Below are 27,983 nucleotides of genomic sequence, written 5' to 3'. Positions count from 1 at the left end.
TGTGTGAAAGTGAGACATCTCATGCTCTGGTGTTTTTCCTCTTTCATCCCAGCAGCAGTGCTTCCCCTCCTTTTTTTTTTTTTTTTTTTTGCATACAAGCTATAAACCACACCGCGCGTGCACGAGCCGCTCGCGCCCGCCACCCAGGTTCGCTTTGCATCTCGTCAAAACAAAGCGGGGGCGCGCCCGAGAGAGCGAGAGCGAGAGCGAGCGGCGCTGCATGCTTCATGAATGAGTCCCCCCTTCCACCGCACCGCAGGTCGGACCCCTTCCTCCTGCCCTGCACCCTGATGCCCGTGTGGGTGCGCAGAGCGGCGGGGCAGCAGTAGAGCAGCCGGCCGCTGACGAGCCCCGGAGCGGTCGACACACTTCCTTTCCACATCGGTACTACATGATCGTTTCATCCCACCAGGAGCAACACGACAGGAGAAGGTACGGGGAGTACAGGCTTTACGGTGGGCGGGCAGAGGCGCATGACACACGGCAACTTTGTGGCCATTATGATCCAGTTTGTATCCATAGGTGGACTTTATGGTGCGCCTGGCGCGTAGCTCATGACACGGGCGGGCTGTTTACAGCTGTAGTGAGTCCTTTCTCGCGTCCACACAGGTAGAAAAAAATAGAAAAACCTCCACGTACGCACGACTGGCTGTACATTCCTCCCTGTAGGATGGACTGTTGATTGCACGTCTGGCCGATTGATTTGCCTCTCCTGTGTCGAGTAAACAAGACAAAGGCTGCAGGTCTGGGTGTGAGCAGGCCCAGGAAAAGCATAATAGGAATTAAAAGTAAGCATCGATCTGACTGTAGTCGCCCCTAAAAGACGAGGAGGAGGAGGAGGCGGAGGAGGAAGAGGAGGAGGAGGAGGGGTGAACAAAAGCAGAAATGCCCAGACTGGCGTGGCATGGCACGTCGGGTAGACAAAGTGTGCTCTGCCTGCGCTCCTCTGGCTGAGGTGTGATGATCCTCCCCAGGAAGCTGCAGGCCGACCCCCCCTCTGAAGACGCACCAGTCACCCATTTTATCACTCGCATGCAGGGTGGCAGTGAAGGGGGCTTGTGTTGTGTCTTTGTCTGAGGAGTGACAGCCCAGACTGCTGTTCCCCCCTCTGACCAGGGGATGGTGCTTCACTGTGTACAGTGTGTTTCTATGGGGAGACACCCAAATACACCATCATACTGTAATGTCACACTCACCCAGGAGAGAGAGGATCATCATGGCTCCCTCTTTTACAGGAACCACTCCACACTGTACATGCTCACACATGCAGTTTCCCCTTTTCTTCTGTGATGTAACGTGTGTGTAACCGTTGTAAGGTTGGGTCGTGTTGCAAAACAGCCAGTGTTGAAATAAGAGAAAGATTAAGGAAACAGAAAGCACACGGCTGGCTTCACACTATCACTCCTTTAAGGAGGTCACAGATGTGTGGCTTGATTTCCTCCTGTAGCCCAGAGACTGTAAGTTTTGACTTTAATTCGTCTTGTCTGAATGTTTTTTAAGTGTTTCAGTGTTTCTTCTTTTCATTCATCGTCTCAGAGTAGGTGGAGGATCACGAGGGCCTCAGACATTTTTCTCTGATGCCTCACACAGCTGCTTGATCCACTCGTGATCCCTCCTGTGTGCTTTATTTGCCTTTGATTAGGGCTGGGCGATGTGGCTTCAATAAATACAGTCCAACCAAGACCTGATAGGCCCGGTGCCAATACTGATTATATTTATGATCCCTATGACAAAGATATGTAATGGAGTCAAGATATTTCACAGGTTAACAACAAACTTTATTGTCTATAACGACATCAGGGAACTGAAACAGTAAACATCACCGACGATCGTTATAATGATCTCATTCATCCTTTTCTCCATTATAATCTCAGACAATATGCCAACACCTCCATATATATGTGATCCAATAATATCTGCCAGTTGATGTATCGGTGTATTTTTATCCTATATACACAAATATATCTCGATATTTTTACATTTTCTGGAAAGCACGTCATAAATGCTTAATTTAACTGACACTAATTCATTATTTTTTAATGTTTTCTGGAGATCAAAGTCAGATTTTTAAACCTACTTCAATCAAGTAGTTTAATCAAATTATATGCTTTATATTTTTAGATAAATAGGCTACAAAATATACACACTAACACAGAGTTTCTGATTACATGATACAATTATGAAGTGTAACATGTACCATAAGTGGTATAGACGAAATCAAAGATCACAATATCTTTGAAATACCTCGGTATTGGTATTGTGAAAATATTGCAGGGGGACCACAAAATATTAAAAAACATTATACATGATAATATTTTCATACCATGGGGCAATATGCAAGAATATTAGTTGAAAATGTTCAAAAATGATCAACAGAATGTAAATAAAGAGCAGTTTTGGCATTTTGATGTGTATGTATTGTGTTGTAGAGAGATCTAATGAAAGCAGCATGCTAACAAGCTAGCCTCGGCTCGCCCTGGTCCAAAGCTTCTGTGCTAGCGATGTAAACACTCTCGTCCCCGAGCTCCCCGTCTGAACCGCTAGCTAACTGAGCTAACCAGCTCAGGGCGGCTACAGTTAGCGGTTACTTTGCTGCTCCCTCATTGCCTTGATATTATTTTTTTCCCACAACTGAATAATCGAGCTGTTCTCAGAGGAAAATAAGGTCCCTGAACACTGTTTGAAGCTAGAAAGGTGGCAGGGTCCGCCACATATAAACAAAGTAAAACAGTATGAAATTGTGTTGTCCTTTAAGGTCAGTTTGTCGAGTTAAGAAAACAAAGAGAGTTTGTTTATTTAGTTTATTTAGGCATAAATAAAAAACGGTCAATGAAGATCTTTCTCTTCTGATTAAAATTTCTTCCCCAAAACCACATAGTGCACCTTTAACACAATGAGCTTTTTGATAAATAAACATCAGTAATGTGGATATAATGATTGAATCGGGTAAAGGCAAATATTATAACAAGTCATACAGTCTTAACTACATACATTTATTGTTGTGCAGCTTTTAAAACCAGGAAAACACAATATGACTTCATCCAAAAACTAAAATCATATATTTCTTATATTACAATAACAAAATAATATCTGTATATTGCCCGGCACTCCCTTCAGTCAAACCCTAACCACCACTCCTCCATCATCTCCCCTCTCATGCTCAGATGCTTGATGGACTCCGGCGGAGGCATGGCTCCCGGCCCTCCTCCCGGACCACCTCCCGACCCCTGTCACTCAACTTCAGCACCTTCTCCGCCCCTCCCCCGAGCCCAGACTTGGACAGCAGCAGCGAGCATCCAATCAGAAGGTGAGGCTCAGCTCCTGGGATTAACATTTCACAGCATACAGCATCCTGGAAAGTACATGAAATATTAATTAGCATTCATAAAAATCCCTCCATCTCTCCCTCCAGAGGATTGGCTGAGCTGAGGTAAACACATGTGTACCTGATGATAATAATCTGCTGGTGGGGTGCTCGGTTGCCTCCTTATGTGTGTACATCTCAGTTTGTACACTTGTTTTCTGTCTGTGTGTGCGTGGGTGTGGAGGGGGGTCTGGTGTTTACCGCCGTGCTGTCAGCAGCGAGTTTGTGGACTGCGTGGGCTCATCATTTCTGATTCTTCAAAATAAAATAAGTCTTATTCTTCTCAGTTTAATCAGGATATTTTCTCTCTTTTAATGAACGCAAATGTGAATTTAAAATTGCGATGGTCCTTAAAAAATCAAATCCCTAGGATTTAAACGAATCATATATATCATATATATATATATGTATATATATATATTTTAACTGCAAAATGTACAGTGCATGTTTGTGTTTGACAAAATTAAAACATATTTTAAAACATTAAGAAACTAATTTAAAAGATCCTCATAAAACATTTTCTTCATGCTATCTGTAAATAACTATTGGCTGACATATTGCAAGCAGATGTTTTGAAGAAAAAAAAAGTTTCACATTTTATGAAATATTCTTACTCGCTGTCTTGATAAGAGTTGCTAGCAGCCAGTTAGCCTAGCTTAGCTTAACGTAAATACTAGAAAAAGAGGGAAACGGTTAGCCTGGCTGTCCAAATGTAACAAAATCTGCCTTCTAGCACTTTCAAAACTCACTAATTAACATCTATTAGTTATATCTAGTTTCTTTCTATCCATGCAAAGTGTAAAAGAAACGTGTTCAGGTTCGGGTTAGGGTCGTCTAACCTTTCCAAAGAGAGTTAATAAGAGGATTTCCCCAAATGTCACACAGTTCTTTTTAATAATCCCTGAACAATCTGTTGATTTTAATATTTTCAAAAAGGAAAATTAATTGAAATTAGTTTAAAATATTTTTGCCAGGCTGTCATTTTAATAATAATTTGTTCTTAATGACTTGACCTGGTTAAATAAAGGTCAAATACATTTTTCGGTTCAGATTTTTTTTTTTTATTCTAATGGCGAACAAAATTTGTCCATAAAGATGCACAAGTCATCCAGATGTTTCCATTTGTTGTTACGCCGCAGTCATAAAAACATGTCGTCCTGGGTTTGAATATAAAATTCATTGTGAAAATAGTTAAGCTGATATACAATATATAAGAGTTAGACATGGCAGAGAAAAGAGTCTAGATCCAACCTGAACAAAAAAAGGACGAGACCTTTGTTATATATTTTGTTGAGTTGTGTACTTAGATTATCCTACATGTTTCCAACAGTGTTCAAACCCAGTGAAACCCTAATTTTCAACATAATGACGCATTTTGTTTGGTCGCTAAAACTCCTGGGAACGTGACTAAGCGTTACGTGGACAAAGTTTTAAAACATGACCTCGTCCGTTAACATTCCTACCTGAGTCATGTAGACAGACTTTCATCAGAAGTGAGGGTTATTTCACAATAAAGACAGCAACTCCCATGATCCCAGGCTACTTCCTTGTGCCATCAAACTACATCTATTGTCATAATAATGACATAATAATTTTTTACTGAGGGACCCCTAGTGGCAGAAGTAACATACTGTGTGTAAAAGGAGACATAATAGAGAGGAAACAGGATTTTTAAACGCTCAGGTCCTGTATCCGTCAGACTCTGCGTTCTACGTTTTGTCTTCCTGCACCGGCTGTCCTGAAAAATCGTCACGCAGGAAAACCTTCTTTATTGTCTCACATTGTGTCACTGCTTCCTATCCCACGTTGTTGTTGTCAATAAGCAGGGACGACTTCCTCCTCCTCCGCCTCCTCGCCGTACAGTGACAAGCACAACGCCGCTTCAGTCTGCTTGCCCTGCAGTTCCTCTGGCATCTGTGCTCTGCATAAATATTTGTTTGCATCAATGGTTGTATTGTGCTGGAAGAGAGGCAGAGCGGGGAGGAAGAGTGTGCCCCCATCAGTGCATGTGCTATTGTTTTCTCCTCATCTGAGACCTGGAGCAGTGCGGTGTCCCACCTCTCGGGCTCGGCTCCACCCATCCTGCTCTTAGCGTGCTGCCCCGCTCTCACCACGCATCACTCTGTCCTACTTCTCTCCTCCTCTGTCACCGGCCTCTCTTTGTATTGTCACTGTATTCTTCCCCGCTCTATCTCTCTCGGACTCACGCTGCTTATGTTCCCCTTCTCGCCTCCAGCTATCTGCTCGTGTTTCTCCCGTGTTTCCTCTGCATGTCAGCTCATAGCCTGACCCTCTTTCCTCTCCCGTCCACTACTTAGTGCATACTCTGTTTCTCTTCCCTCATGAGGACTCTGCACCGGCTGAAGTTGATGAGCTCCCCCAGCCTCAGCGAGCTGGGGAAGAGCGAGAAAGGTTCACCAGAGGACAGAGGGGAGAAGCAGAAGAGGGCAGGGGCCAACGCCACCTGGAACAGGTACAGCGCATACAATCGATAATGGGTTAAAATGCATTTTGAACAATAACGTAGAGCAGTTTACGTTCTCTTACAGCATCCACAACGCTGTCATAGCAGTCTTCCAGAAGAAAGGTTTGGCCGATAACGAACTCTACGTCCTCAATGAAGGCGTCCGGTAAGAAACAGCTGCACTCACTCACACATCATAGAAAAACACCCTTATGTTAGCCTGCGGTGCTATAATTAGTATGATTACTGTCTGTACTATGTTTGCCAAATGAACGTTTTGCTGTCAATGAGTTTGTTTGTGTTCATACTTCGCTGTACGTTGGCCTGGGGAGTCATGTGGTCGTGCCAGATACCTCATTATCTTTCTAAACCAGACCCATCACTTCTATCACATCAGCCTCCATTACAGCCCAGTAAACATGTTTCCATGTTTGCACACATTTCTTCAGCGACACAGGAAACTCTCGATTATAATGCAGGATAACAGAGAGCCTGGTAGATTTTATTTTACATCCTTTCGGTTCTGTTTCTTATTTCTTATGTTTTTTATTGTCAGAAATGAAAAAAAGTAGTTAATAATGGCTGGATACTGTCTGTGTTTATGATTATTTCCTCAGGCATCTTTTGAAGACTGAGCTGGGGTCCTTCTTCACAGAATATCTTCAGGTAATAGACATCATTCATATACATGAAAGCCGCTAATATATGAGACGTATTCATATATTCTGCAACAGAAGTCTTTTTACAGTAGTTGACGTCTTTATTTAATGGTGTCTTTCACTGTTTTTCACAGAACCAGCTGCTAACAAAAGGCATGGTCATCCTCCGAGACAAAATAAGGTTCTACGAAGGTGAGACTCATTGGATAGATGCTCTTGATCTATTTTGCGGTGGTCTGTGTCAGTGAATTAAGCTGTACTCACCTGTATTTGTTGACTGTGTGATGGCTGCAGGTCAGAAGCTACTCGACTCTCTAGCAGAGACCTGGGACTTCTTCTTCTGCGATGTTCTGTCGATGCTGCAGGCCATCTTCCACCCGGTTCAGGTACACAACCATCTCAAGAGTCAGCTGTGCTTTTCTAACCTTTACTGGATGATGGTCGTTGTTGCTCAGTCCTGCTGTTTTCTGCGTGCAGGGTAAGGAGCCTTCTGTCCGACAGCTAGCTCTGCTTCACTTCAGGAACACCATAGTCCTGAGCGTCAAGTTAGAGGACGCCCTGTCTCGACCTCGTGCCCGTGTGCCCCCCTCCGTCACACAGATGCTGCTTATTCTACAGGTAGGCCCGCAGGCACCGAGACTGACTGTGTTATAATGACGGAGCTTCTGGGTCTGAAAAGTGCGTTAAAATTATATTCCTTCTGCTCCTGACGAGGCAAAATTTCAGTAATCATGATTTTGAGCTCTGCACAGAAGGAAACGTCATCACAAATGATAATTACCTGCAGTTTTTCATCCTTAGTCCACCTCTGGTCTTGTATCTAGACATAAACATGAGACTAAGAGGCATAAAAACATTTGAAAAAGTAGCAAGAAAAAAAAAATTCTAACCAAATTATTGATTTGTCGTAAATCAAAGTGCATCATTAAATGAATTAAATAAAACCTGTCTGTAGGAACTTTTACAAACGAGGTTAACTTGTGATTGAATCAAGTGAATTTCATTTCATTATCAGCGGTATATATAATATGTAGTCAATTCATCACAGATGTCTTATACACAAGTTCCTGATTGTGTGTCTGATTCTGAGACCACAGTGATCATTTATTATTGTTTATATTTATTCCTAATATTGTGTAATGGCACTGCAATGCTTAGTGTCTATCCTGAGGACAGAGGACTGCACCACATTCTCACATTTGAGAAACTGCGAGAAGAAAACATCGATACTTTTAGAGATGACTTCTTTAGATGACAGAATTGTCGTTTAATATTTTCTCACGCTTTAGTTCAGACCAACAGAAACAATCTACTGGAGCCTTATATTAACATTTTGTCTGTGTTTAGGGGGTTCACGAGTCGCGCGGTGTGAACGAGGACTACCTGAAGCTGGAGTCTCTGGTTCAGAAGGTGGTCTTGCCCTACCTGGGCACCCATGGGCTTTGCTCTGGAGATGGTGCTGAGGACCAGTGCTGTGTTCTGGGTGAGACAGCGTGGGCGTAAATCTAAAAGAACAGTAATAACATCACGTGTCTGATGAGGAACCTAAATGAATCAACACCTTTTCCCTCTTGTCCTTCAGAGAAATGTTTATCGTGGCCCAAGTCTGCGGATCAGCTGTCTAAAAACCCTGTAGTGCGATCGAAAAGCTACAATATCCCTCTGCTGCTGACCCCGGTGGCTGAGTATGACCCAGATGCCAGCTCTGTTGGCAGTGGAGGAATTCGGCGCCACTCGGCCTGTGAGATTATATCATGCCTGGAGGAACAAGGACTGGCCTACGCGGACTTGGCCTCAGGACCTGAGTTGTCTGGCCCCTCCTCCAACAGGCTGTGTGTGGGCTCTCAGTTTAACGGTATGACACAGATTAAGATGTCTCATGAAGAAACAAAAATTCATGATGTAATAATCCATAATAATCCGTAATAATCCTGTGCCCTGTCACTCACAGGTATTGTACAAGCAGGGGCCAGCTCCATGGTCTTGCCTCTTTCAACTCCCTCCATCCTTCGTTCCTCAGGTGCTCTCCACGGCACCGAGGCCACCACAACAATGACTGATCTCAGTAAAGGTGCATCCTCCACGCCTCCCAGCGAATCATCCAGCCCTGAAACCATAATTGGACAAGTGCTAGAGTCTGCAGACTCGGACTCAGATGGGATATTTATTGATTTCCCACCTCACTCCTCAGAGGCGATGGGGTACGGTCGCGATAGCAGGCAGAGCACTGTGTAGCTGCGGTTGCCTTTAGGAACGCAGCCCCCCCCGCTCCCCCCTCAGCGTGTACGGTAATAATCTGTGAGGACGCTTAAAAATTTCATTGAATGGGTACTATCTTATTTCTAACTGTAATACGATGAGTTTCCATGACAGATGCTTTTCACTGGTGAGTGACAACCTCGCAGCTTTATCCAACAAAATATAAAGCAAATCCCAGAGGGGCTGTTATTAACAGGCTCACGTGTTTAACCAGGTTTTTAACTTTAAGACACTGTGTTTGGGATTTTATCCAAGTGTCCCTAAGGCAAAAGTCTGGTGATATTCTGTATTTTTTATTGACAACAAATACCATGAAAACCAGAGACCAAAATCAGCAATGAATTCATCCTACTGACAAGCAATGTTATAAAAAGTACCCAAAAGACGTAAAAACTTAAAAATATCGTGTTAAAATATAACTTTGGCAAAAATAAAAGTTACCCATATAAATAGTACTTGAGTAAAAGTATCTGATATTAAATATACCAAAGTCTCAAAAGTACAAGTAAATTGTTTTCATTGGATCGACCGATTATCGGATCCAATAATCAGCATTTCTCTGATAATCAGAATAACTAATTTATTTTCACTCAGTTCATTCATTTAAAAATGAACCACTTTGGCTCTGATGCAGCATGCAATCTGCAAAGTAACTGGTACCTAAAGTTATCATATAAATGTAGTGGGTTGTTTTTATATATTTATTTATTCAGTTTTAAACATACACAACGTTGGCTTTACTTTTCCTAAAGACTGTTAGACACAGAAAACTGAAATGTATATAGATTAGCTAAAATATATACCAAATTAAATGATGAGTATAATACTAATAATGTGGCATTAAAGAAATTTTGTTTGTTTACCAAATATCAAAATGTGCATAAAGGGGGGCCTGAAAAAATACAGTCTGCTGAGAGTAATCTGTCTGTTTAATCTGGCCCTGAGCGAAAGTACAGGGAAGTCTGTGCCAAAGACCTCGTTTTTTGTCCAAAAACAACTATTGCCACATGTTTCTTGGTTTGGACGAACATGTGCACTCCAGTTTTTACACCATCCTGCTGCCTTAAATGCTCATTAGAGCGACACGTGTATTAATCCGCAGCAAAAAATAGTCCCCAACATTAACACTGTTTACTTCTGTTTAAGTGACTTGTGCTCAGCGCTCAGCTCTTTATAGGAATCCTTCTGTTTTTGTTTTTAATTGAGAGATTACACATTGTTGGTTTTGGTCTTTTCATGAGATTTGTTGACAGTATCACAAATATACAATATCGTCAATATATTCCTTTAACCCATAGAGGTGAATGTAACCCTGCAATTCACAGAAATGACCAAATTGGAGTTGGCTTTCACACAGCGGAGATGGATTTAAAACCATCACATGGAAAAATGTCAGAAACTTTACATATTTATCATGGATTTGTTTTGTATATGTGTACTTTGATCTCACAACAGGTTTATATTTTCTGTTTTTGTCTCCCTCTTGGCAGTAACACAGTAATGAGGTCTTCTGCTATCACTTTTGTACGACATCTTATGAAAATGTGGATTGTTGATCTGTTTTTATTGCCGCCGGCGATCATAGACGTCTAATGCAAAATTATCTTCTTGGGGAAAACATCGGTGTGACAGCATTTGCTTTTCTGTTTTAGCTCTGTAAAGCAGGAGTTTGAGGAATATGACGATGTTTATTGTTTACATTTGACAAAGACATGAACATTTTGGCTGAATGTCGTCCCACACACTGTATTTTGCACCACCACTACCTTGTAAATAAAAAGTGCATTGTTGGTTTTTAGGACAGCTAGATAGTGTAAAGTGAGCTTTTACCTTTAAATGAATTGAGATTTTAATAAGGGCTTTTTAACTGAATCTTTTTCAAATGATGTTTTACCTCAAGCGTTTTGTACTTTACTTTTTTTGACAATCTATGATGTCTACGGAGTTGTACTTTGTATTAATTTGTTATACTAGCCCAGTAAAAATTAAATAAATTTGAATAGTATTAAAAAACATGGGGTATCTTCCTTTGTGTTAAACACTTTATATATATTATATTATAAATAGAATAATTATGGACTATTAATTCGGTTGGTTGTCAAGAAAGAGGGAGGATCTACAGCTGCAGGTGAATTTACTTTTAGTTAATTCCATTAAGGCACCTTTAATCAGGATTTTAGAAGTACAAAGGTATCATATCATATCCCCCACCTCACCTGAGGACATTTTGACCAGACACCATAGAGAAGTTTTCATATTGTAGATGAAGATTCATTCTTGACTTGGCTGCAGATGGAGTTTGCTCAGTTGTCAGGCAGAATCAAAGCATTGGGATCAGGCCTCAGTGTCCTCAACAGTCGCTACAGCCCTGCAGTTATCTATCAAAATAAAATACACCAGATGATAAACTCACGCTTTTGTTTCGAAAGGGGGGAAGCGGAAACGTGCTTTTGTTTTGTAAAGACCGACCGGAAGCTTTGCAGTTACTGCTGGCAACTGCTGCGGAACTCCAGGCTGAACTAGCTAAAAAGCTAACTGTAACCGTACTCCTCGCTATAATCGAGCGGCTCTGCTGTTAAAACTACGTCGTTTGTTTAAAAGTGTCGACATTTATCTTGTCGGCGAAGAGTCGGTCTTTCCGAGAGGTTAATTATATCGGACAATTTGGTAAGACATCTTTCTTTGAGCAATGTTTTTGTTTGGGTCTGACAAGTTAGCAACAGCTAGCCAACGACATGCAGTAGCGTCTTCAGGTCTGTACTGAAGTGGAAGTGACAGCAAAATTATTCCAGACAGAGATTCAGGTTTGTAAAAGCCTGAGAGTACGTGGAGTGAGTTTTGATGTACGACCAGAGTTATTATCATTCATTACATCCATCTGAAAATGAGGCTGCTGTGTTGTGTGTCGGTTTATCTTCAGATCACAGTGTGTGTGTGTGTGTGTGTGTGTGTGTGTCACCTTGGCTGTGCTCCTCTCTAGTCTCTCTCGCTGTGGGTGAAACTGGCTCGGAGCCAGTCCTCCGTAGATGAAGATGTCCCTGGCCCAGCGAGTGCTCCTCTCCTGGATCTTCGCCCTGATGTTCCTCATCATGCTGGTCCTCAAGCTGGACTCCAAGATCCACTGGAACTGGTTTCTCATCTTCCTCCCTGTCTGGACCTTTGACACCATCCTCATCCTCATGCTGATAGTGAAGATGGCAGGGCGCTGCAAGCCAGACTTTGACCCCAGGGATGGAGAGCAGAGCTTGAAGAGGAGGCTGTGGTACCTGACGGCTCTGCTGCTGAAGCTGGCCTTCTGTCTGACACTGTGCTCCCGGCTGGAGAAGCTGGTCGACATGTGGGTCAGTGTGGTGTGTGTCCCCCTGTGGGTGCTGCTGGGTGGGGCGCTGGTGGAGCTGGGACACAGTGTTTTCCACTACAGGAGGGAGTGATTGCGAGGACTCATGGTTTTGAAATGTAAAATAGGGGACACAAAGCATTTCACGCTTGAGATGCACCAATCTGACCCACTGGATTGGTATCAGGGCTGATGCTGACTTGAATAAGAGGATCGGGTATCGGTCAGACACGTCCACCCCACTTAAGTTTTCTTGTGAGTGTTATTATAAAATTCACTGTTTATGCTGTAAGTTACATTTAAGTCACAGCAGGTTGCAGACTGGGTTTTACACAGTGTGGTTAAAACAGGAAAGAGAGCACTAGTATCGGATCAGGAATCGGGTCAGTGTCTGGAAAGAAAAGTCAGGTCAGTGCATCCTTTTCTTGTGCCACATTAAGACCTAATTGTGATTCAAAAGGAAAACTTAAAGTACATGAATCCACACAATAAGGCATTTTAAGAATAAATTCAGTCGTCATAGTTTTGGCATTCACATCACTGCCTTTTGGCTCATTTAATGCTGCAGGAATTGATGAATTTATTAATGGGTGTCGAGGGAAATCATATTTTTATTTTACATATAAGCTAGAATTATACTACTAGGTGAGACTTTAAGAAATGGAGCTAAGCAAAATGAGGTACACATAATGTGCCATTGTGATCCAAAATACATGACTTTTCACACTAAATGTTCCACCTTTTCACTTTTTAGTGATGGAGCACACAAATGTCCACGCAAACACAATAATATACTGATGTGGCACTGACACTAGCCGTGTATCGCCAGTATGGAAAAATAATCCAGCCTGCACCAGCATGCACTGTGTGCCACTGAGCCATATTATACCTGTCTGTAAAATCACTGTTGAAACATATATATCACTATTCAAGCATTTCTGCTAAGCAGTTAGAAAGCTCACAGCTTCCATATGGGATGGTACACACAAGATGTTTGTCAGTAGTACCCATCCCAGGATGTCCTTCTGCCACTGACACAATCTGAATGTAAATCCTGAACTTCCTCTAACTGTATGGATTTGAGACGTGTGCAAAGATGTGGGTTTTTTTCTGGAGAATTTGCAAATGTTACATACTCTAAGTGAACAGCATTTATGCCGGTTCACCTGGTCAGGCTCAGCTCGTCATTGATAGACTCAACTTTCATCAGTCGAAGCTGTTTCACCCCGATTCCAAAACATTTTGGACGTTGAAACAATAAATAAATAAAGGATGTGATCATATTAGTATCCTTTTCGACATGTATTCACTCACTCTGAATTGAGTCATTTATAACTTTGTTAAACACAGAAACATATCTGAATAAGGATTTTACTACACGGCCTCTGGAACACTTCGTACTTCGTTTGCAAATCATTTTGTGTTTTTATTTACATTTTGCACAGCGGCCCAACTTTTTTGGAATCGGGGTTGTACTTTGTCAGTCTTAAATATTGATCAGCTTCAACTGCTTGTCATCCTTTGTCTTTGCATCAAGATGGCAGACTTTTGTCCACATTAACGTTCAATATGTGTATTCAACTTCAGTTGAAGCTGCACTGTTTAACTGTACTTCAAGTGTTATATAGGCCCTTTTCACTGAAGACATTTTGAAGGACAAGCACAGGTAGAAACAATATTTAATATGGCTGAATCAAATTAGATGCTTCTGTTTCAGGGTCTTGGTGTAGTGCTTGCTAGGTCACTTGAATAGAGCAGAGCCATCATTAATGTTATGTGCTTTTATAACTATGAGAAGTCAGAATGTCTGCTGTGAAACAGTCCAGCATTTGACCATGAACATTTAAGATGCTTGCAGTTAGTTTGATGTGAATATCGAATGCTAACAGTACAGCTGGAGACGGGGACATTTTGAACTAATTTCATAGCAATCAGGCGCACAAAATTCTGTGTTGGACCATCTTTATCCAAGACCCAAGCCGCTTAAGTAGCTAAAAAGACAAATACTGAAATCTTAATAACATGAAATGCAGGAGAGACATTAACAGTTAGTCAATATTTTTGAACCATTTATTGAGAGGTTCTGATCAGAGTATAAATCACACTACCAAGTCTTATCTTAGGAAATAAAATGTATTTACAACAAAATTTTCACATACATTGGTTTCAAATAAAAACAGACAGTAAATGATATAAATAAGTTCTATGGAAAATAAAACTTGTCTTACAAAAAATATATGCAATTTCTGTATACATTTTCTCACATTGGTGCTAATAACATCTATACTGTACAGTTTTGGTACATACAGTATCATTTACAGCCCTGTGTGAGTCAAACAAACGTCCAGTCTGAAAACAACTACTTGCTCCGATTTTTGGAGTGTCAGAAACAACAAACCCCATCGACTAAAGCAACATGGCGAAGAGGATTTTCAGCGGGAGCTCAGTGACTGGCTGAAACCTCCCCAAACAGTGATCGTAGGTAATTCCTATAGCAGGGAGTAAGGATGGTTGTTTTCAGATTGGCTAGTCCAGTACCTAAAATAGGTGCTTTAAGAGCGAAGCTAAGTAGTGCACAGGCACTGACACATGGGTCACATAACATTTTTATATAGAGCCTACATACATTCGCTAACAAACGTGAAGTGAGCTACTTAGCTTACATTCTTAGGCACTGATAAAATACTTGGAGAGTGCATCCTCTTTTCACCATGTCACTGGGGAAATGTGGCCAACGCTCCCGCTCATCTATTACAAATTAGAAATACCAGCTGATGTCTGAAGGAAGGATGCATTTTCAAATACTTTAACAAAGCCTCGGCGTAAGTTGTACAGTAAAAAAAGAAGACTAGACATCTAGACATTCATATTAAGAAGTCTTTCTGTGTTTGGGGTGTGTGTGTTTTCAGGGGCTGTTTTAACGAGTGCTGCTGCGGCCGAGTGTCCTGTAGGGGTGTGGCAGGCTTTCCCTGCACTGTGTCTTTTACTTTTGGTCCTTTAGAGGGCACAACTGTCCGACTGTCAGATGCAGGCTTCGAGGAAGAGCCTCGAGAGTCACTGTGATGGTGGGTCTTAGGCCTACTGTCCGTGAAAGAAAGAGCCAGAGTTTGGTGAGCCTCCATCGGCTTAAAGAGGTCAAAGGTGATGAGCGTCCGTGGTTGTTTGTGTTCTGGTGGCGCAGACTTCTTCCTCTCCTCTTTGCTGTTGACGTCTTTATCCTTCTTTCCTTCTTTCTTTACCTGAATGTTTGCAGGTTTGGGAGTGCACGTCTTCCCGTCGTCTCTCCCCGACTTTGACGGCGTACTCGCCTCCTTGCCCTCCCTGTGCCCGCTTTTCTCCTTCTTCCCGTGTGAAGACTTGTGTTTATGCTCCTCTCTGTCTGGCCGTAAGTGAGACGCTCCCTGCGTGCCTCCCCTGTCTTTATCGTGCTCCTTCTCTCTCTTGACGTGGGGTTGAGTCTTTGAGTCCCACTTCTCGTCTCTCTGTGCAGGCAGGGGTGTTTGAGAGGCTTTAGTGCCCTCTCTCGTCCGCTCCTCGTCCTCTTTTTTCCTCATCTGTTGCAACGGTTGCGTCGATGTACTCCCCTCTCTTCCTCCCTCGGCCTTAACTTTCTCCTGTTCTCTCACCCTGTCCTTCTCTCTGTCCCTGTCTTTCCCCCTGTCCTTTTTCTCCCTTTCCTTCTCTTTACTCCTATCCTTGTCTTTTTTCTCTTTAACTCTCTCCTTCTCATCTTTCTCTCTTTTACCTTTATCTTTGTCCTTTTTGATCTGTGGTGTGTTGTAAGTGCTCGTTATGCTATCTTTAGTTTTGTCTTTCAGACCTTGACCCGGTACCGTCATCTTTTGCTGCCTCTCCTCCTCCACATCATTCTCCTTCCTAATCTGCTGTAGTGACTTTAAGGATGTACTGTCCACTGCACCCTCCTCGTGTTCCTTCTGCAGTGTCCGGCCTGCGTCTGCATCTTCATCTCCCCCTCCCTTACCCTCCTCTCTCTCATCTTCCTCATTTTTAGGCTCCATTAGTGTGTGAGTGAGTACACCTTCATCTCTCTCCTTCTTGACAAAAGACAGAGACTGTGTCGTTGACAACTCCTTCATCTCAGCTCTGTTCTCTTGCTCTTCCTCCTTGAAAATCCGTGTCGGAGTTTGTGAGGGCGGCCCCTCGCTTCCTTCGTCGTCCTCATCCTCCAGCTTCATCGCCATCTGTACAGCAGGATCACACACCTTGCCCCCAACCTCCTCGTCGTCGTCGTCCTCCTCTTCTTTGATATGAAGTGATACATCTCTAGATGCACACTTCTCCTCTTCCTTCACCTCCTCCTCCTTCTCTTCGTGTTGGTGATACTGTCTGAGTCGGATATGCCAAGCCAGGCTGCAGACAGCAGACACGGTTTTGAACTGGTGGACAACTCCTCTGGGGATGAAGTAGATGTCATCGTGGTAGAGTTGGATACGGGCGTATCGGATCCCCTCCCTCCTCAGCTGGTTCAGCTTAGCATCATCGATCCATTGTACGCACTGTGGAGGCAGTGAGAGGTACATGTGAGATTCAGTGGTCCCTCAGTGAAATGAACAAATATTTTTATTCTTGCCAAGAATAGATTATAATCATGTATTGCACATATTAAAAGTAATATAAGTGTATTATACTGATAATTGATTACGAACTGACAATGTGGCATATTAGAAGTCACACAAAAGGGAATAGGGTTTGGATTTTTTGCACTTAAGCTGGATAACTTGACTTTTTTGGACACTTGGGGATAATGCAACAAAATGGAAACACCTTTCAAAAATCACTTCATAAAGTTTTTAAGGTGAAATGTTAGCATCCTATTTAAACATTAAGCATGAAGAAAAATGGAGCAACATTCATTTGGAGGAAAATATTCACTCTCACTGTGCGTTTTGGCCTTTTGTACACATGTAAACAGCATTTTAGGTCACTGAAAACTCAATTTTTGGAAGTGGGTGTCACACAGATACCCACGTTTGCTTCCTATTCAAGTGTCAACAGTACATGCAGCATCAATGGCAAACATATAATATTGTGCATTGACAGAATGGATGCTATATTTGTATGGACAGAGACTATTTTCTGAAAAAGTGCTAAAACACTCACCAATTCCTGAGAAAAATATCTTAAGCAGCCAACTGCTACACCATGTTCACTTGCTAGTCAGTTTGGTGCTGGGTAGGTAGTTTACAGTGGGTTTATCTAAGCTCTTTCACTGCTAAACATATGGCTAACCAAATGCTTAGGGTCTTCTACCGTTCCCACGTTATCTGTGGTATCCATTTCTAAGGAAGGAGACACCGAGTCAGCTGCATCAAAAAAGACGCAAACCCTGAAAAAGGAGAAATGGTACTCCTCTGTGGTGTTTAAACCTTCACACATAAAATACATCTTGCAAACAGTTCTGCTTCACGTGCACAAATGCGGCCCTGCGAGCATGGGGTTGTGAAGGATTGACCCTCCATGCTCGCGACTGCACTACAGTTGCTCGCTTGTCAGGTTTTCTTTTGAGACTCGCTCTCATGAGACTCATCATTACAATAATAGCAAAGTTCATATGTGAGTAATGACCGTAAGTTTGATTGCTATAGATATAAAATGTTAGTGCAGCTTCGGGGGACGTTTTTTTAATAAGTTTCATCTCACAAGCACACAAAAACAAACTATTTATTCCGCTGTATCCTACCAGGCACAATTAATACATCTGACCCACCTGAGACAGCGGAGGTTCATGGAGGTCCAGCTGCAACCTCATGACCACATCTGGGAAATCTCCAGCGTGGAAACACACGACATCTTTGGTGATCCGGGCAGGAGCGTAACTGCTGTAAAGCAACAGACAAAGTCCCGTTTACTGATCCGAGTTAGAATCCAAAAACAACAGAAACTTCCAGGTAGACATCTGGTGGTGATTTGAGATTTGATATTTGAGGTATGTGAAATACAGTTGAGCGGATCGATACAGAAATATCTATACATCTGATCTCAACTGTCTCTGTTCTTAGGATCTATTTCATATTAAAATATCGATATATAAACTCAGTCATTTGGGGTGAATGTGTATTTTATCATCAACAGGGACACACTGGAAACAAGCTACACTATCACCAGGACCTAGTTTAATTATTACCCAGTTGACAGGAACTACTACTCCTGCCTTCTATAGTCATATGCAAACTACAGCTCTATAAATGTGTACGGTGACACTGACAGAGAGTGGACATTGATAGTGGCTGACCACAGCGCTGTCACATGTGGCGCTTTCTCAGTTCTCAGTACAGCAGAGAACTGTTGTTTGATCTTTCTGATGTTTCTACTGTACCTTTATGTTATTTGTTGCTTTGCGAGCATTTTTTGATAAATCAAATCAAATCAGGCCCAACAGTTAGGTAGGCAGGTGTTTTTCACCTGGAAGTTATTGTAAACAAACGTGTGTATTTGTGTACTGTATGTGATAAGGTGAAAACATGTCACTGTGTACTCACTCCTCTCCGCAGCGCACGGCCTTCAGCACACCTACAGCAGCAGTAGTTTGTCTCTCAAACCCCTGACCGATGTGGTCGGCGTGGGCTCTCGTCCGATCCTCGAACAGCATCTCCCTGGGCTCACTGGCTCTGGGTAGATACTGCAGGTTCTTTATCTCATTGGTGGACCTGAAATGCATTTATTCACAACGTTAAGCATAAGTTCAAGACAGGCGGTGCTGAACTATAAGCTGATAGTGATTTACTGGTTTTGCTACAACAGCTTTACTTAAGGATGCTGGTGAGACGGCAATTTACAGACTCAATATGTCAACTCACCTTTTCCTTTTGAAGGGTGATTTTGGCATGTCTGCCATGGGGATCATCTGTTCTCCAGGTCTGACCCACATGATGGGGCCGTCGTCGCTCTCAGTGGGGCTCTGCAGCCGCAGACTGGAGAACGTTCCCCAGGGCAGAGTCCGCTGCATAAACAGAGTGAGAAAATTCAGTTACATAATGACTCATGACAGACATTCACACATCCGCTCGCTGTAGGGGTGTTTACATTCACGGATGTAATAAATACACTAACCTCCAGAAAGGGAGATTCCTCTAACATGCTGATGAACTCGGGGAAGTAGTCTCCAACCTCCTCGTCAACGGCCCCGACCAGACTGACCTGCCGCATGGCCCCGGCACGGTAAGTTCCCTGGGAATATGTCCGCTTCACCTGCAGGAGGGAAACACGGAGAAAACAGATCAGACCCTCACCAGAGAGGCATCAAAACATCCTAAACCCGACAGGTGATTTACTGCCAGTTTTAAAACATCATATGCACCTTTAATAAAAAACATGTTTGCCTTGAAATTGAGGCGAGAACTGTTGGTGTGTATTCAACACAAACAGTGTGACCTTTCAAGTGCACCTGCCTTTAATAAAGCACTCATCTAAGGAACATAAGCATCTGCTTGGTCGTTAACAGCATCTTAAATACAAAGATTTAGGTCTTTGGACAAGCTCCAAAACACCATACTCATCAAGAGAGGCAAATGTCAACACAGGACAAATTAAAGGCAAGGCTATTGTTAGTCAAAGGAAATGAAGACGGTGTTGCAAAGACATTACTGGAAAACCATCAGAGACTTTCAGGCACTGTGGATTATCAAATCTAGAAATAGGAAGACAACAAATCATACTTCAGCTTCACACGGGCCCCTCGTCAGACATTAAGACTCAACCGAGTGAACTCCAACATTAAAGTGTCCACTTCAGCAATGTGAATGGGATTTAATGAAGCAATAATGATGCCTCAGAACAACTCGTAAACCTTTATTATGCGTCAGTTTGGTGATTCAACTCTAAAGATATTGAAGTTCTAGTTTGTGGGGCTTTCTTACTGCACTGCAATATACTGTAAGATGTAACAAATGGATGATGTCATATTTCATTGCTCTAGTAAGATCTGTTGCGTTACAAGACTTTTTCCCTCCTCTCTGAACTTTTGAGGAAGTTGTATTGCAAATTACAATCGTGTTGTCTTCCTGTGAAACTGTAAAAATCGTCCACACCTGGCGACAACAGATTTGGCGCTCTAGTCCAGCGGTTCTCAAGTGGTGCGCCATGAGGCAAGTCCATACATTATTATCAGGCCCCGACTGACAGCCAGTGTGAAGGAGGATAACAAGGGGACAAATGGAGCAGCTTACCTAATTTTTAATTTTGTGATTTGTCTGATTTAAATGCGCGTATAGCCGTTTCAAGGGAATTCTTTCACGTTTTTGTTCGATAGAGTATCGTACAGAGTGATTAGATAACACTTGTTGCCATAGTCTACACTGCACGCCTTTGCTCAGGTGCAGCAGTTGACGTCATGGGCACAACAGGCTGCACTTCCTGACGTTGTTCTTGTTTGTCTTTTCCCTGTTTATTGTGGTGGAGAGCAAACCGCTGACTGTACCAGAGTTTGTAAATGCTGGTTACATATTTATTTATTGGCTAGAGTTTCAAAGATACCCATTAATAGCTGTTAATAGAAATTTCACAATATCTAGCTGATAATTGTTCAGTCCCATAAACTGGTATATTGTGCATCCCTAATATACACAGAAAGCAGGAAACATCTTATTGGACTCCCAGGACGTTTCATACACTGATTTCGATTACCCTCTTACCTCCCTAGAGGTGGCGCTATGGGGTGTATGAGGTCTTTTTTTCCCATTATTTGTCTTTTTAAACAACATGTAATTTGGCCCGTTACGAGCTGCCGGTGCAACAGGGTCTGTCACTTCTTGTTCTCACTGCTTTCACTAGACTTCTGTTCCATACTTGCACTTACTTTTATTCTTATTCATTGCTCTGCTTTTCTGTATTTAATATTAATGACTGCTGTTTATGAGCCAAATTGCACAGCAGGGACATTAAAGCTTTCCTCTGAACACTGCCAAAACAGTAAAATATTTTACATGTAGAGTAAAGCAAGGTGCAAAGTACAAATGACGGTACAACCCACGGATGCAAATGCATGTAGCGGTTACTATTTTATGTTACTATGAACAATAATGTACGGCCATGTGCGGAAAGTTTTACTGTGTTACAAGTGTTATGAATTACAGGTTAGGAAATATAAAGTTTCATCAGAAAACAACATAGGAGCCATTTTAAGGGTTGCATCACACTGTAAGAAGGATATGTGATGACAACACTGAGAATAGGATGTAATTGTCAGCCTTGTTTCAACAATAGATACTCACACCAGCTGCTGACTGAATTGATATGGCCCTGTAAGTGTTTATTTAACTACTGCCAACGTGCTAAAATAAAAAAAAGTTGTTCATTAAAAATGTCCAAAGAGCCTTTTACTGTTTATGAGATTTTTTATAGTAATTGTTGCTATATCCTCTTTCAAAGTGTACTTGGCTTTGTGTACCACTTTAACACAAATTGTTTGATACAGAAAACAAAAAAAAAATCAAAACATGCTGCAGCATCACAAGACGCCGGGCAGCTCCGGTTGGAAACAGTGATTGTCAAAGTGAGACCTAAAGCCCCCCGGGGTCAGTGACACACACAGCACACAGGAACAAAACACTGTGTTAAAACTGTAGTGTATCAGTGAAAAGTGAGTATTTCAGGCTACTGAGCAAAGCTTACCAATAAAATGTATGTTATATCTGTTGCATGTAATATCTATAGAAACTCTGTCATCTGAACACTGCTGCTTCACCAGCTCAACACAGTTTGCTGGCATGGAAAACACGATCCACAACATCAAGTTGAGTCCAAACTGGCTAAATTAAAAAAAATATGCTGACAGTTGCGTTGAGTTTGGTTTCATTGAGAATAGCAACAGGATGAAATGCACCATCTGCCCTATGTTGGTAGCAGAGGAAGTCATGATGCCAGACGATCTGATTACAAAGCACTCGGAGTATCAGTACTATCAACAGAGAGTGAGAGAGAGAGAGACCCCATGGAAACATTTTCTTCCCAGCGAGGGGTCCCTGGGCTTGAATAATTTTTGGTTTTCCTGACCTAAATCGAGCCTCTCAGTTTCTAAAACGATGTTAGAAAATTGATTGGAGTGTAGGGTTGAAATCACTTCTGTCTTCTTTAGAAATATCATGTAACTTATTGCTCTCTCAGGTGGATAAGATTTCTTAATCACATCTTAGTCTATGGAAGATATAAACAAATTAATAAATAAATATTTAATTAATTGTGCCTCATTATACTGATGTGATGATAATTGATGTTAATGTATTTCTGGAGGGAAACACTTTAAGTCGGACAGAGAAAAAATTGAAAAACAAAAACATAAAACTGGATCTTCTGATCGCTAATCTTGTGCTTTTTCATGAAAAATTCTCTTACAAACGATCAAAGACAAAAGATTTAGAAAATAATTTATCTCAGACTGGGCAGTCTGCACTGGTGGTGTTCATAATTCATTTTCTGATCCATGTTCACAATCCTATCTTTATCCTGTCAAACTATCACACTCTGAAGAAGAAGTCAAAGAATTATTTTATACTTATACTTGTTTTATTCAGAATGACGGATCATGATCAGAAACTCAAGTTAACACCCTCAAGTTTATCACTCATGTCGTTAGAGAGTAACAACAACAATGAACCGTTCATGAATGGAGAGAAGTGGACTTCATTTAATAAATTTACCACCCGTGGAGCTGATTTTACTCTCCAGCTAAATAAAATAATCAAATCATTTTGCAATAACTTTGACAGATATTACGACTGCGATATGCTGCACGATTAGTAAGAACAATCAATTTTGCACCACGACTTTCATTTTCACTGGGAAAAAAAACAAACTACTGACATCCTGATGATGTGACGTTTGTTGGAATCTGTACCAAACAAACATGTTTTCTGACATTTGGAGAACAAGATCTGTAGGTAAGGGAATCTCTGCAGCACGACAGGACTTCCTTATGATGCGGTTTTGTCAAATATTTTACTGTTGTCAAGACTGCAGCTTCTGGCTACACCTGCCCACATTGTAATCTCAATAATATTTTAGTCAATTGTGCAGCCCTAATGCAAACTTTGGTGCTGTCACCTTTAAAAAGCATACGACAACTTTTTTGAACACATAGACAATTAAACTTTCTTTGGATGCTGACATCAAAGCACAATTTAAACCGAAGGTGTCGTTGTTGTTGTCATCAAGCGCACGAACAGACAGGCTTTTCAAGAAACTATTATGTGAAGTGACAAACAACACGAAACACACCCTGAGGCCTTTCTGCTCCACAAGACAACCTGGACACTAAAACAGTGAACGCAGGAGTAAAGATGGCTCGAGGTTGCGTGAAAAGCTCAGCCCGTCAACAATTTGGACAAAGACTGATGCAAAGAAATGGTTGATGTGTTGTTTCAGCTTTTGGCAGCTGCGTCTGTGCTGCTCACACCTCCAGAATACGAACTGGCACTTCACAGTATCCAAGTGGACAGTTCAGCATCCTCTTACACTCAGAGCCTTTTTACTGTTTGGCACAAAAGAGAAGAAAGATAATACAAATGACACATCTTACCTGAGAGTGGAAGTTGACCATGGTTGTCGTCTCTATGTCCTTCTTCCCGAGCACCTCCATCTTCACTGGCGCATTGGGAAACTTGTAGGAGAAGTAGTCCAGGAAGTCTGGGAGGTAGGATGCCGCTCCATGGATGATTCCCATCACAAAACACGCAGCCTGGGCCTCATCCTCGCTGAACGACAGGGTCACAAACTCCTGGGCGAAACGCTGCATCTCAGCCTCAGAAAGACAGGAGAGCTGCTCACTGTAAGCATGCGCCACAGACGCTCCTCCGTTGGCCTGCTGTTCGATGTGGATCAGGTGCCCAAACTCCAGGCCGGGCAGACCCGGCGCTGGGGTGCAGTGGAGCGGGGAGCTGTAGCCGAGCCTGTCCCTGACCATGGAGGAGATGGAGGCAGAGGTAGCGGATGCTGGATCCTGGTGGTGTTGTTGTGGTGCTGTGTTGGAGTGCAGTAGATTGCTGTTGTTGATGCTGTTGTTGTTCCCGTTAATACGACTGAGGAACTCTGGCAGAGCCAGGGACACTCCTGAGCACACCGTCTGGCATGAGCGATGGTACATTTTGGGTCGGCTGTGCCTCTCCTTCACCCGCTCACCGTCTTTGTGCTTCTTTTTCTTCTTCTTCTTGAGTTTCTTGAGCAGGAGGTCTTCCTCTGAACCAGCTTTGGGCTTCTCCGAAGACTCTGCGATGGAGGGAAAGACATTTTTAGAGTGAGAACAATGTTCTGCATCATTTGAGGCCTGTAACTTATACGTGAGATAGGGACAGAGTATATAACAAATTTATATACTCTGAATTTTGACAACATCAGCGCAAAAGTATTGGCGTTATTTATTCAACTAGGTCATGTTAATAGTACATTATGTACAGTATATTAATGTACAGTTAGTGTTTGTGGTTTGCATTAAGATAACATGTATGACATTTTCCCTCTTAAAATAGTTAATTCAAATTTGAGACAAATTGTTATGAATTAAAATATTTAATAATACTGAACTCATCTACTCTGCTTTAACTTGATTTATACTAAAGCATAAGTGACTTGGGCAAAGTTGTCTGAGTAAAGAAATTAATCCAGAAAAAAAAACACATTTAAGACAAAGTTCTCCCAAAAAATAATAATCAACAAAAACAAACAACATTTTTCATCCCAATCGATCAACGTTACATTTCATCCCTACCTTTCTGTGGCGAGATCACCTCCCCGTTTTCTCTCGCAATGTCATGTACAGGTGGCAATTTGTGATTTTTCCACTCTTTGCTCTTCTCCTTTTTCTTCTCCCTGTCCTTCTCCTTCACACGGTGGTCTGAGAGGAGCAGGAGAGGAGACACGGTGAGGTGAAACGCTACTACATCCATGCTGAGCAGCATTAACTGACGAACAAACATTTCCACGTGTATATATCACCATCTGGGCCTAATAAATACTGGGGCCTATGGTAGTGAAAATTATGTAATAATCCAATAAATCATTTTATTACAGTGTTGCTTCAGCTACAGTGTTTAATTTGCCCACAAAGTGTTTAAACGGAGTGCAGCGGTGAGCAGGCTGCCTGTGTTGTCCTACCTCTCTGTAGCATTTTCATGTCGCCGTTCTCGGTCTTTGTATGGCAGCTAGCTGGGCTCACACTCTCCACACCAACGGCTGAGCTCCGCTGCGCTTCACTGCTTTTCTCCTTCTCCTTGTGTCGCTTCTCTTTAGCCTTTTTCACTTTGGGTGGCGAGGCGAGGAAGTTGCTGATTTTGAAGATTTTCCGAGCGGGAGTCGCTGGCACCGCGGCGGCGGTGGAGTGGCTCGCCTTGGCCGGGCCGAAACTCCATTTCGCTGGGCTCCCACAACTCTGCTTCCCGTTGTGTTTTTCCCCTGCGCACACCTCTCCGTTCAGTTTCCTGTGCTTCAGGCCCTTCTCCTCCACCCGGACCTTCTTAGGGGGCGGTGGGTAGATGTCGCTGGAAGACTGCGGTCGGCTCTCCGGTGGCCGTTTAGCTATCAAGGGTTTAGGGGAATTTGTTTTGCTGTTTGCTGCGAAATGCATGGAGTCCACGGCCTCGGCCATCTTGGAAGTTTCTATTTTTTACGGTCAGACGTAACTGGTGCGTGAGAGCCAGGCAGGGGGCGGGGCTTCGAGGGTTACGTAAGACGCACGTAGGAGGGAGAGCAGCAGACAGGATTGTTTACAGCTTACAGGACGAGGAGCTGCTCACCGTGCAGGTGCACTGACTGCAACACCGCCAGGAGCAGTAGAAACCAGGCCTGCTGACGGGAGGAGCAGCTAACATCTCACTGCATTGTCAGTATTTCTCTGCTGGGCTGGACGATCAGTTCATCAAACTATATTGATCACAGAGATTGAGTTTGTCACAGTGAAGCTGTGGAGGCCCATTTCAGCTAAAGACAAGAAATATAAGAACTTGGCCTTGATTTAAAACAAATAAACAAAAATATTTCTATAGTAAATAATAATTATGAGTGGAAAAGTCAAAATGATTCATTATTAAGGGAGAATTATGAGATTTATGAGATTTGTTTTATGTCATAATATGACGTTTTATAATTTCAAAATGTTATCTAATAATTATGATTTTTATATTATAACTATGACCTTTGTCTCAAAATTTCATCTTCCTTTCCCATATTGATGTCTCATTTAATAATTATGACTTTTTATCTCATAATTAAGACGTTTTGACTCATAATTTTGACTTAATAGCTCATCATTTTGACTTTTTATTTAATAATTTTGACTTTTGGTCTCATCATTTCTACTTTTTGTCTCATAATTGACTTTTAATCTCATAAATGTGAGTTTTTATTTCATAATTACATCATTTTTTTTCTTTAAATGGTGGAAATGGGCCTCCGTATAATCCCCAGTTTCATTTTTAAAAAGTTTTTAACTGTAGCAAAGCACTTCAATATATTTACCAAAAAAGTCTCTTATTCAAGTTTTAATTCATGATTAGTCCTCAGTCTTTTTGTTGAATAAGTAACTATTTTTTGTTTATTTTTATTTTTTCTGGCTATTTATTTTTACATTGATCTCAAGTCAAGTCCATTTTATCTACATATTAGAAAATCACAAATATGAATAAATATAGAATAAAATAAACATATGGATCCGAGAAGAAGAAGAAACCTCCAGGTGTTGCTAAGTTTTGTGACAATGGTGTGATGGTTACGCTGTTACTCAAAATAAATGTTGTGTACTGCCATAAACAATAAAGAGAGTTCTCAATTTTCTTTCAATACTTTGTTTTACACAAAACATAAACATGCATAATTTTGTGATAGGCTTTTTTTTCTTTATGTCTGCAAAGTCCTCATACATATAGTAGTGTTTGGTTTTTAAACAATTTTAAACTAGTTGAGTTATTTATAAGATGCACAGTGTTTATCAGGAAATCTATTTTTCCTGATAATCTTTATCAGGAAAAATAGACTTCAACTCCAAGTGTACAGAATGATTCTGTATTCTGAGGTATTTCTTAAACATACCACTAGGTGGCAGTATAGGGATGGAAATACATCAAGTTGCCTTTTTGTCCGTGGAAATGATCATGTCCACTGATCCTCACAGATGTTGGGAGGTGTCAGTTGAAAATGTGCTCATCTCTGTTGCACAACAACACTTTGTTAGTCACTACTTTTCTTGCTTCCAGGATCTCAATACTATTATTCATTGAATGTCACGTTAAGTGATTAAAATCTCAATACAAGGCCTAAATGCTTTCTTTCATAACACACTTGTATTGGATGAAAGTTATCTGGTTATGACAGAAAACAGAAACAAATTCTGCAATGATGTGGTAAGCAACATTTCTCTCAACCGTTCCATCACGTGCTCCTCTCTCTCGGTCCACATCCATTTATACGCTCCTCTGGTCCGTATCCGCAGCCACTAAAGTACACATTGTTCATCAGCGTTGACATTAGCTTACTCTAAAATGAGATTTGTTTATTACTTTTGATCTGAATTGTTCATTGGGTGAACGTGACACTTAAATAGTTGCCATAGAGAAGAAGACTCAGTTTATCAGAGTTATTTTTAGATCCAATAACACGAGGCAGTGCACAGAGAGCAATCCTTCATTGCACCTTCAGCAGTGGTGGAAAGTTTGTACCCAAGCATTTGAGGTATTTGTACTTCATGTAGTGTGACCATTTTACACAGTTCTGATATAAATATGGCACTTTTTACTCCACTGAATTTATTTGACAGCTATAGCTACTTTCCATAAGAAAATAAATGTACAAACAAAAAAATGTCTTTTGTTGTGCATTGTTCAAAATTAAAGGGGCACTATGTGGTTTAGAGAAGAAGTTCAAACTCTATTAATGATTTACTACTACAAACTCAGAAAT

The 27,983-nt window shown here is 41.7% G+C and overlaps 3 protein-coding genes across 5 annotated transcripts; 2 read left to right on the top strand and 1 right to left on the bottom strand.

Annotated features, from left to right (window-relative positions):
* Positions 1 to 167: 167 nt before the first annotated feature.
* prr5a (proline rich 5a (renal)) lies at positions 168 to 10,273 on the top strand. Of its 2 annotated transcripts, XM_084363236.1 has the most exons (12): positions 168 to 432; positions 3,165 to 3,307; positions 3,413 to 3,430; positions 5,712 to 5,837; positions 5,914 to 5,994; positions 6,446 to 6,494; positions 6,622 to 6,679; positions 6,782 to 6,873; positions 6,965 to 7,105; positions 7,835 to 7,970; positions 8,070 to 8,342; positions 8,439 to 10,273. In XM_084363236.1, the coding sequence occupies exons 2-12, from the start codon at positions 3,165 to 3,167 to the stop codon at positions 8,720 to 8,722; spliced, it is 1,401 nt and encodes a 466-aa protein (XP_084219362.1). In that variant the 5' UTR covers positions 168 to 432; the 3' UTR covers positions 8,723 to 10,273. The 2 variants fall into 2 exon arrangements, with proteins under 2 accessions (XP_084219362.1, XP_084219363.1); XM_084363237.1 differs by lacking the exon at positions 3,413 to 3,430.
* A 950-nt stretch (positions 10,274 to 11,223) lies between these two features.
* tmem60 (transmembrane protein 60) lies at positions 11,224 to 13,388 on the top strand. 2 transcript variants are annotated; one of them, XM_084363683.1, is made up of 2 exons: positions 11,224 to 11,413; positions 11,727 to 13,388. In XM_084363683.1, exon 2 carries the CDS (start codon positions 11,773 to 11,775, stop codon positions 12,175 to 12,177), a length of 405 nt encoding a protein of 134 aa, XP_084219809.1. In that variant the 5' UTR covers positions 11,224 to 11,413; positions 11,727 to 11,772; the 3' UTR covers positions 12,178 to 13,388. The 2 variants fall into 2 exon arrangements, with proteins under 2 accessions (XP_084219809.1, XP_084219810.1); XM_084363684.1 differs by lacking the exon at positions 11,224 to 11,413 and adding an exon at positions 11,422 to 11,568.
* A 751-nt stretch (positions 13,389 to 14,139) lies between these two features.
* Positions 14,140 to 26,015, bottom strand: LOC311263542 (lysine-specific demethylase RSBN1L-like). Its single transcript, XM_084363682.1, has 8 exons — positions 25,188 to 26,015; positions 24,802 to 24,927; positions 23,617 to 24,302; positions 19,155 to 19,292; positions 18,902 to 19,044; positions 18,584 to 18,751; positions 17,812 to 17,923; positions 14,140 to 16,600 (listed from the first exon to the last, which is right to left on the bottom strand). Exons 1-8 carry the CDS (start codon positions 25,675 to 25,677, stop codon positions 14,948 to 14,950), a joined length of 3,516 nt encoding a protein of 1,171 aa, XP_084219808.1. The 5' UTR covers positions 25,678 to 26,015; the 3' UTR covers positions 14,140 to 14,947.
* Positions 26,016 to 27,983: the final 1,968 nt, after the last annotated feature.

This window comes from Pagrus pagrus (assembly GCF_965226575.1).
Source record: "Pagrus pagrus genome assembly, chromosome: 10".
Lineage (NCBI taxonomy): Eukaryota > Metazoa > Chordata > Actinopteri > Spariformes > Sparidae > Pagrus > Pagrus pagrus.
The sequence above is the reverse complement of the archived record's forward strand: the minus strand, read 5'-3'. Positions and strand labels throughout refer to the sequence as shown.

Bases quoted from the DNA above. Each gene is read 5' to 3' on its own strand.
- prr5a (XM_084363236.1), top strand. From the start codon at position 3,165: ATGCTTGATGGACTCCGGCGGAGGCATGGCTCCCGGCCCTCCTCCCGG. The intron at 5,838-5,913 runs GTACAGCGCATA...GTTCTCTTACAG, and splicing joins GCCAACGCCACCTGGAACAG to CATCCACAACGCTGTCATAG. The intron at 5,995-6,445 runs GTAAGAAACAGC...TTATTTCCTCAG, and splicing joins GTCCTCAATGAAGGCGTCCG to GCATCTTTTGAAGACTGAGC.
- tmem60 (XM_084363683.1), top strand. From the start codon at position 11,773: ATGAAGATGTCCCTGGCCCAGCGAGTGCTCCTCTCCTGGATCTTCGCC.
- LOC311263542 (XM_084363682.1), bottom strand. From the start codon at position 25,677: ATGGCCGAGGCCGTGGACTCCATGCATTTCGCAGCAAACAGCAAAACA. The intron at 24,303-24,801 runs GTAGGGATGAAA...CCTCCATCGCAG, and splicing joins GGTGATCTCGCCACAGAAAG to AGTCTTCGGAGAAGCCCAAA. The intron at 18,752-18,901 runs GTGAGTTGACAT...AATGCATTTCAG, and splicing joins TCACCCTTCAAAAGGAAAAG to GTCCACCAATGAGATAAAGA.